The 9,810-nt window shown below is 36.7% G+C and overlaps 1 protein-coding gene across 4 annotated transcripts in view; it reads right to left on the bottom strand.

Annotated features, from left to right (window-relative positions):
- Dip2c (disco interacting protein 2 homolog C) overlaps positions 1–9,810 on the bottom strand; it is a 348,427-nt gene that overhangs the window by 121,335 nt on the left and 217,282 nt on the right. For all 4 annotated transcript variants that reach the window (XM_026788415.1, XM_026788416.1, XM_026788417.1 and 1 more), the window contains 3 exons: positions 7,655–7,780; positions 4,286–4,495; positions 1,323–1,457 (listed from right to left, as the gene is read on the bottom strand). In XM_026788415.1, the coding sequence (XP_026644216.1) occupies positions 1,323–1,457; positions 4,286–4,495; positions 7,655–7,780 (471 nt within the window). The remainder of the gene's footprint in view (positions 1–1,322; positions 1,458–4,285; positions 4,496–7,654; positions 7,781–9,810) is intronic.

Raw genomic sequence — 9,810 nt, 5'->3', positions numbered from 1 at the left:
CAGTATTGTTTGTAATAGCCAGAACCTGGAAACAACCTAGATGCCCTTCAATGGAAGAATGGATGAAGAAAGTATGGAATATATACACATTAGAGTACTACTCAGCAGTAAAAAACAAGGGCTTCTTGAATTTTGCATGCAAATGGATGGAAATAAGACTAGTGGTTTTGAAACACAGGTAAGAATGTTATTACTATGTCAGGAGTGGTTCTGAGGCGAAGTGTACACATTGAGAAACACTGAACAACACAATGCAGGAGTCAGAATTTACCCAATACTGAAACTTGGACAGATTTCAAGGATAACAGAAGTTTTAAAGTAATGGAAAAAATAACATCAATGATCAATTTCAACAATGTGTATACCAGAAAACAAAAGCCAACTTGGTAGAATACAAGAACAGCAATTCTGTAAGAAATGGAATTGCTACTGTTTTAATAAAATTGCTCTTTATGAATAAGTAGCATTGGGGCTTCAACCATGCTAAGGAAAGTATGCAATTTGTTAAAAATATGGCCAGAACTAAGTATTTAATTGCGAACCATTCAGTCATCAAAACACCAACAAACGCTGTAAGGTACATTGATTGTTGCATGTTGATACTGTTCTGCCCATTTTTTCACAAAGGAAAAAAAGGGATAATTTTACTGCCAGATTCTACTCTACCCTAATTTTTATGACACTGGCAGGAATATAACACAATTAAACTAGAATACAGCACAAAGTTCATAATTGAGGCTTGCTGATTGGTACTCCATACTAGGAACTATTAATGTTATTATAATATATCAGATTAGAAATATGGAAACTAGGGGAACACTTTTACTATGTAAGTTATCAAAACACTGATAATTTATTTCCAATTTGAGAAAAAAATACCTCCTTCTAAAATCTAAGGCTACAACACCCCTATAAATCACTTTGTTTTTCCATGTAACTTCATTTTGCCCTCTGAAGTAGGTATTCAAGGTTTTAACACTTGTACTGTAAATTCTGAAAGACACTAATGACTCAACATTATTTATACATTAGAAAAACATCAGCATCTAATTAAATCTTTATCTTCTCACGGCTAAATTATTGTGATATTTGCATTCTTTTTAATAAGGAGAAATTCTTAGGCAATTTGGTTATGATTTATATTTTTCGCTATCAGGTCACCTTCTAGAAAAGTTCCTGAGGAATCTGATAAGCGGGACTGAAGGAACCAATGAGTGTCTTGTCTAGAAGCAGCACATTCACTCAGAAAGATTCATACTAATCATAGTAAGGACAGATGAAGAGTGTTCACACAGGAGGAAGCACCTCACTATAAGACATACCATCCCCAGTCTCCATGAGCTCAGCATTGCCATACTTTGGTGCTGTCCGGGATGTGGTAGAGCCCTGTGGCCTTTCCACTTGTATTGAGTGGTCTGAGGTGTATGTGGTTACATCAGGAGGTGCAGAATGATTTTCTGTAAAGAAGCACAGAAGACAATTTTCTGATGAATTTTATAGTTATTCCAAAGGCTAAGCAATAGAATCTCAAAAATGCCTAGAAAATACTTTGACAAACTCACATAGTAAGATCACTTTGAACAAACATGGTGATACAAGCCTGTAATCCTGACACTTGGAAGTGGATACAATGAACAGCAGAATACATTTTGAGAGAGACTGTGTGGTTGTTATCTTTTGCTTTTCTTGTCTTATGTGCAAAAGAAGTTTCTACAGGTTCCACATGAAGCAACTTGCCCTAAGGGATCAAACTTAATTTTGGAGCTTATTTTGCCTTGAGTTTTGTCAAATGTGCATGCAGTATATACAGGCACATACTCACACTATTTTCTTGTTCCCAAGCTTTTGATGATCTCAGCAAAAGGTCAAGTGCTGCTAACTTTAATATTTTTTTTGGCTCCCTTTGTCTCTGGAATGAAGTATTCTAATTCTCATCAGATTTTATTAGTCTGCTTTTGCTTTAAAAATGCCAATTTCTATAGATAAGTCCCAGATATTCTAGGAACTTATCCTTGTGCCAAATGAGAAATTACTAAATGTCACACACTCAGGAGTTATATTTAGGTCACATTGAGCTTTGGCGTATATGAGTAATACAACTTTTATAGTTTGGATAAATTTAATTCTGCATGCTATAATTTCCTTCAGTATTCCAAGTGTAAACTCACAAAGGGAAAGCCAAAGGCAGTGATTAATTTGTTCAGAAATATGTAGTCCTCTTAGTAAGATTATGAGAACCTTCTTAAAAGAACAAAATCAGAGAATATAATATAATGAGTTACATGAGGCAGTTGGTGGGTAACCTCTTTGTTCAGGTACCGTGGATGGCAGATGGCCTCAGCAACTATCCTAAGCTCCAATCAGCAAGAATAAAATATGTTGTCTAAATATATTTAATGGTGACATTTACTTACAGTGCTTAATTCTCTGATATTTCAAATGTAAGTTATTAGGTAACACTGACTGGTAATTTTCTTCAAAATGTGTTAAACTGAAGTAATGTCAATTTGAAAGGAGCATTGCTTGTTCAGAATGTTCCAATACTCTTCTTTTTACTTGCAACAGTTATGAGAGGAATAATGGCAAGAAATTATAGTTCACATTTTTTTCCCTTTACTGAAAAAATGACTTCAAGATCCCAGTTGTTGCTAATGGGAGAACTCAAAGCAGATGCTGTTCTTCAGGCAATGGACCAAACAAACTCATTTAGATAAGAAAAGATCAATGCTTTTCACTTTATTCCAATAAGTTCAAATGGGGTGAAGCTTAAAATGTCAGTTTGAAATGACTTTGCCTACCCATCAAGTAGTTAAAGATCCACATTCTGGGTATCTAAGCTGACTGTGCCGTTCTTAACTCATTCATTCCAATTCCTGTTTCCTGGTGTGGAAAGGTATTCCTGCAGTATTTCAGGTGTGACTTGGGAAGACTGCATCTGCCCCTCACTCATACTCTCAGTGTAATCTGCAACTGCCTCCAAGGACTTAATTGTTTGCCTACTCGGTGGCAACATGATGGAGTGACCATACTGGATCTTAGCCAAGCAATTTACCTTGTGTAAACCTCTTACCATTGAACTGTTTGAGCATCTTAATCCACATAAAACAATGAATGACAACAGAGATCAAGATGTCCTACTTGAGCCCTGAGAGTGAGGACTAGACTAGAACCCAGTAAGTAACAAGCACATGGGCCAGGATGATAACATCACCCACACAGTTCATACAACATACTCATCTAACACATTTCCTCTAATTATTGCTTACCTCTTCACCTGAACTATTTTCAGATGTCCCATGGTCTTGCTTCTGACCTTGTGGGTTTAAGATTTTTTTCATTATGTATATGAATCTGGGGGATAGATGCATATGAGTATAGCTGTGTCTGGAGGCCAGAAGAGGCTACTCCAGGGTCCCCTGGAGGTCAAGCTACAGGGAGTTGTAAATAGTCCAATGTTTGTGTTGGCAGAAAAACTCAGGTAATCTGCAAGAGCAGTATGTGCCCTTAACTGCTGCGCCATCTTTCTAGCTCACCTTCTACTTTTTCTAATCTACACAGCCTTCTTCATTCTAGAGTCCACATATAGAATAGTTTGAAGTACCTAAACAATCCGAATGCCTTTGGGCAGAAATCATTAAGTTCTTCAAGTTCCTCAAATGACACTCTCCCCTATCCCCCACCCCCTGCCAAGTAACAGCAGCTCATACTTCATAATCTGTTTTGCTGTGGGACAATAGTCTTATAACCTGTAAATATGTGTCACTTGTATTGGTTTAATAAAACACTGATTGGCCAGTAGCCAGGCAGGAAGTATAGGCCGGGCAACCAGAAATGGAGAATTCTGAGAAGAGAAAAGGCTCATAGTCTGCAATCATCACCCAGACGCAGAGGATGCAAGATGAGAATGTCTCACTGATAAAAGGTACCAAAGCCACATGGCTAACACAGACAAGAATTATGGGTTAATGTAAGATGTAAGAGTTAATCAATTAGAAGCCTGAGTTAATAGGCCAACCAGTTTATAGTTAATGTAGGCCTAACACCAACACAAAGCTGGGAGAATTCTTGCTACAAGAGACTGAGGTGGTGAATAACCATAAAGCAAGAGTTTGAGAAATGTTTTGTGCAATGCAGTAGTAACCCAGGTGTCCATCAGATTCTATAAACAGAGCATTCCTAGAGAACAAACCAACACTCAGTGCTAACTCAGAAAATGACAAGAACAAATCAGACACCAGCAAAGACAAAGGCACCCAGCTCTCCACGTTATGTGCGTCTCACTCACCTATGTGTGTCTGGGCCATGACGTCTGCCAGCCGATGTGCTGCTCCACTGCCCCCACTCTGAGTGGAGGAAGAGGAGGTGGTTGATGTAGTAGAGCCATGGATGGCCTGGCTGATCCAATGCTCCATGTTGATGCTGCCCTGGCTAGAGGTCGGGGTTCCTTGGGAATCACCCTGTACTGAGCCTTCATCTTCTGAACCAGAAGAGGTATCTATTTTCAAGAAGAGATTTGATTTGTTAAATAGCACAGCAAAGATGGTCTTCAATATCATTGCCTTACCACACACTGCCAAAAGTTTCCTTCAGATCAAACAATAATAACCCAGTAATTTTTGGCTTGAAACATTTTTGAAAAGTTATTCCATTCTTCACATAATCCAACTTGTATATTCAGTAAATTTCATAACTAAAATACATTAAGTATACTATAGGACATTTATCTGGACATTAAGATACTAGCAAAGATACCTATTTTCTCAAGAGTAACTCTTTAGGAAGAAGCCAGTATCTTCTCTGTACACACCCACCAAGTTATAGGATGGGGTACAATTTTCTAACACATGCTTGAGCTACTTCTACTTGTTTACAAATAGGTTTGCTGTGATTCCTTGGATGTCCAAAATACTTTTTGAACTATGACTTATTTTTAGTCTTACTGAGAGTACATAATGCCTATGAGGTTACTCAGACTTTGAGTTTTGATGAAGAAGTGGCAGCTAAAGAAGAACCCACTTTAAAGTACACACACACCATATCTCTTTCTCTAGTAACCAAGCCACTTTGTGATCTCTGCCTCTATCTCTGGTGCTTATTACATACTCTCACTACATCACACTTCATGCTCAATGAACGTCTATTCATTTTTAAAGCATTCATTTATTAGAAAATGTTCTCACTTTTAGTTGGTTTATTTTTCTATCTGGAAAAAAATGAGATAACCTAAGGAAAATGCACATTATTCACAAAAATTAATAGATATATTTTCATTTAATGCCAGTTAAGTTAGCAGGAAGGGGTTAAGAATGAATGACTGTAGTGTTTGTTATCTAACCTATATTGTAAGAATGACTTAGGGTCTCAACTAGAGGTAAGTTATGTGAAATAAAAGGAAATAAGAAGGCTCAGAAATAGCCCTGAAATATATAACAGGAAAGAGAAGAAGCAGCATCATTAAAAATAACTACACCACTTTATCATAATACATGCTCTGTAAATTTTTTAGAAATATATTAGAAAAACGAGAATATTAGAAAATTTCTCTCCTACCTTTTTTGCCTTTTAGCATAATTTATATATAATACTGTTTAAAAACTTAAACATCTTATATATTTATTCTTAAGACTTTGAGAAGTGCTTAAATGCATATATCAAGGCCATCTACAAGCTTCTCCCCAGAAACTCTTCCTCCTTTCTAGTTAACATTTCATTACTTACTCTAACCCACACCACCTTTCAAGATAAAAGTATAGAATAACATCCCTCAGGATACAGACACAAAATCCTCCACAAGATATTAGTTAGCTAATAAACAGGCAACATACAAGAGAGATGATACACTATGACCAAGTGGCTGCTAAAACAGGACACTAAAACCCACAATTAAAGTCCAGGTTAGTATTTAAAAGTGAATTAATGTTACTAATACACTAAAGAACAGCAAAATGTGACATCCTCTATGACTACAAAAAGTGTTTGATGGCATCTCAGGATGAAAACATTCAATATATTAGGAATATAAGGAAATTGTCCTTAAACATAAATCCTCCAAAATTCTCAATTACTGAAAAATGTGCTCCTGAGCTCTTTGAGTACAATGAGTTAGTGCCACCAGAGGTTATTTACTTCTGGTGTTTTCACAGGACCTTCTTAGTTCCTGTGGGAATAGGCTCTTACAAAAACTGAGACTAGCCAAGTTCCTTTGGCTTCCTGTCTTCCCATGGGACCTCTCCCTCTTACACTCACTCACTCTTCCATCTCCCACACTTCGGCATAGCCAGAAAGTCCTCACCACAGGCAAGCAGGTACCATTCTTCTTAACTTTCCTAATTGTGACTATGTTGACCTTCTAAAATATTTTAAATAAAGCATACAGCAACAAGTATTTTACTAGTCACATAAAAGCACACTAACAAGGCAAACAGAAAGTAAACAGGCCAATGCTTCTAACAATTTTAGATGATGGGTTAGTAAATCTTGGATCAAATCACAGATACTATTTTTGTGAACTTTTTCTGGGCTACAGCACTTCCATCCACTGACACATAGAAATGATTGCTTTTATACTATAATTCAGGGTTGAGGAGCTGTGAAACCCTACAGAAGCTAAAATACTGTCTCACATTCCACAGGTAACGTCTAAGTGACTCCTGTTTTAGGTCACCATCTGAATTGATTGAACAATTCACTTGGTTTTTTTTTTCACAATATAATAATATATGATATTAGTATTTAAAGATTTAAGGATATATAAATATATATCTATATGTATATATATATATATATCTAGCAGAAAAAAAGAACTAACTTCAATTATAACTAAAAGATATAATATTTTCTATATGGATAAATGAGTAAAATTTTCTAAGAATTTTGAGTGATTATAGTTGAATCTTTATGAAAATATAAAATACTAATATAGACACATACATAATGATATTAAATTTCCCTTCCAAGCTAAACTCACATACTATGAGTTTGGTTCATGAAATTGTTAACTCCTGGGGATGGATATACCTGAAGGACTCTATGTCAACACACTACAGATACTTGCACATCCTTTTTTATTGTAGCAGAAGTCACAATTGCCAGGTTATTAAATCAACTTATATGCCCATCAATAAAAAACTGTGGTTCACTATACACAATAGACTTTTACTCAGTGGTAAGAAAAGGTCAAATCACGAGATCTACAAGAGAATGGACAGAGAAGGAGAGTTCATTATGTTAAGGAAAATAAACCATACAACTAAGCAACTAAGGGAGGAACATTGCATGTTCCCATTCACATATGGAATCTAGGTGTATGTGTGTGTGAACATGAAAGCAGAAAAGGAACTATAGAGAAGGAGATAAGATCTAAAGTGAGGTAGAACAAGAGAGTAATGGGATACATGTGACATAGAAGGGAAAGAATGACAAACTGGGGGGGGGATTAAGGGATGAATGAGATGTAGATGGGCATCAGAAGGACTCTGAGAGGATGAGTAACAGCAATGTATATGTGAAGATGCTGTGATAAGGCCCATTATTTTGTATTCTAACATTTAAAGAGTTTTTTTTTTAAGACTGCTGTTGCTGAGATAGTTATTAATTATAAGGAGGAAGACATATCACACATTTAAGAAGCAGAAACATTGAAGGTGTTGCTAACCTGGGGGTGTATAGGCATCCATAGAGGTCTGTACAACCAGGGATCTTCGTTTGGAAGGCATGGGCACTGCCATCTTCCTTTCTTTGTGTTTAGCAAGAGCTGCCTGGACAGCTTCTGTATGAACATCTGAAACCAAGAGAGAGTCCAATTATTCCACCATTTAGACCCAAGTCCTAAAAACAGATCCTTCATTCAACTCTCTGTACCTGTGGTACATGGAATCTTTGTACTTAGGCTAAGAAATAAATGGGTAAAAGAAAGTAAAGTAGTTAGTCCCACCAGCTGAAATACCCAGTAGATAAAAACATTAAAATTTATTCACTTTATTAGCATTCAATCTTTATTAAATAAGAAAAAAAAACATTGGCTCCAAAATGCTCATGCCTTTTCATTAAGTAAATGGGCCCTGACTAATACAGGTCATGTATTCAAGCTTGATAACTCCTTCCAATATCCCACTAGAGGAAGTATATATGCCTCATAACTCACAGTCAGAAAACAAAAGCTACAATCCAGGGACTGTGTTAGACATTTTATAAATATTAATACATGATATCAATTCCACACATATTAACAAATGCCAATTTTATGTTTATTTTCTCTGCACTTCTAGAGATGAAAGGCAAGATGCTGCATATGCTGGACAAGAGCTCTAACAATGAACCACATCCCTAGCCTAAATGCCTACTTTGTAAGGCAGCATCTTACTAAAGATTTAGAGTAATGAGAAAGAAGCAAGCGTTGAGTTACATTCAGCATTTTTTCTATTTATTTGATGATAAATATAAGGTATAAGTCATAGTTTTTATTGAAAATTTCCACTCAATTTATTCTAATTGAGGCGTCTCTCCACTCGTCCTTCAAGATTGTCCCGATTCCCAAATTCACCCAAATCCACACCCTTTCTTTTTCTTTCTCTCACATTAAAATACAAATAGGTATCTAAAATAGTAAGGTAAAATAAAAACAAAGAAACCAGAATAGGAAAAAGCAAACAGAAGGGAAAAAGACTAAGAGAAAATACAAGAAACACATATAGATGCAGAGACACACTTCACTTTCACAAACTCAGAAATCCCACAAAAACACAACACCACAAATCATAATATATACAAAAAAGACTTGTAAAGAAAAAAAGAAAAAAGTAAAAACATGCATATTCAAAGCCATTATGAGGCCAGGAATCTCCAAAAATATCAATGACTTTGTTTTGTGTTGGCCATTTACTGTTGGGCATAGGGTCTGTCCTTAATGATTTGGACATTCAATGAGACTCCATATCCATAAAAGAAAACTAATTTTTTCTTTGTGAGAAGTTATAACTGGAGATAACTTCTGGTTTAGGGATGAGGGCTTGTGCCCACTTCATCTTTTAGTGCTGGAACCACATTAGGCATAGACCTGTGTTTGCTGTCACAGTCTCTGTGAATTCATATGTGCATTGGTTCCACTGTGTTTGGGAGGCGTTCTCTGATGTCATTCATACCAACTGGCTCTCACAATGTTTCTGCCTCCTCTTCCACAGGTTCTTTGAGCTCTGAGAAGAGGGATTTGATGGAGACATCCCACTTCGGACTGAGTGTTCCAAAGTCTCCCACTCTCTGAACATTGTTCCATTGTGGGTCTGTTTTTGCTCCTATCTATTGCAGATGGAAGCTTCACTAATGATGGCTGAACAAGACAGTGATCTAAAAGTATAGTAGAACTGCTACTTTCCTTTAGCAGAAAAGTAGTATTTGGATTTCTGCTATATCCCTGATCTTTCTAGTCAGGTCCCTGGCCACTCCAGCAGTGTCAGGTATAGGTTATATCTCATGGAGTGGACCTTAAATCTTATCAGATATTAGTTGGTGTCTTAGCTAGGGTTTCTATTGCTATGATGAAACACTATGACCAAAAAGCAAGTTGGGGAGGAAAGGCTTATACTTCTACTGCAACTGTTAGCCATCAAAGAAGTCAGGGCAGGAGCTCAAACAGAGCAGGAACCTGAAGGCAGGAGCTGACGCAGAGGCATGGAGGAGTGCTGCTTACTGGCTTGCTCATCATGGCCTGCTAAACCTGCTTTCTTTTTTTTTTAAATTTATTTATTTATTAAAGATTTCTGTTTCTTCCCCGCCACCGCCTCCCATTTCCCTCCCCCTCCCCCAATTAAGTCC

This window comes from Microtus ochrogaster, unplaced genomic scaffold (genome assembly GCF_000317375.1).
Source record: "Microtus ochrogaster isolate Prairie Vole_2 unplaced genomic scaffold, MicOch1.0 UNK2, whole genome shotgun sequence".
In the NCBI taxonomy this organism is placed as follows: domain Eukaryota; kingdom Metazoa; phylum Chordata; class Mammalia; order Rodentia; family Cricetidae; genus Microtus; species Microtus ochrogaster.
Note: the sequence above shows the minus strand (reverse complement) of the source record. Positions and strands in the feature narration are given on the sequence as shown.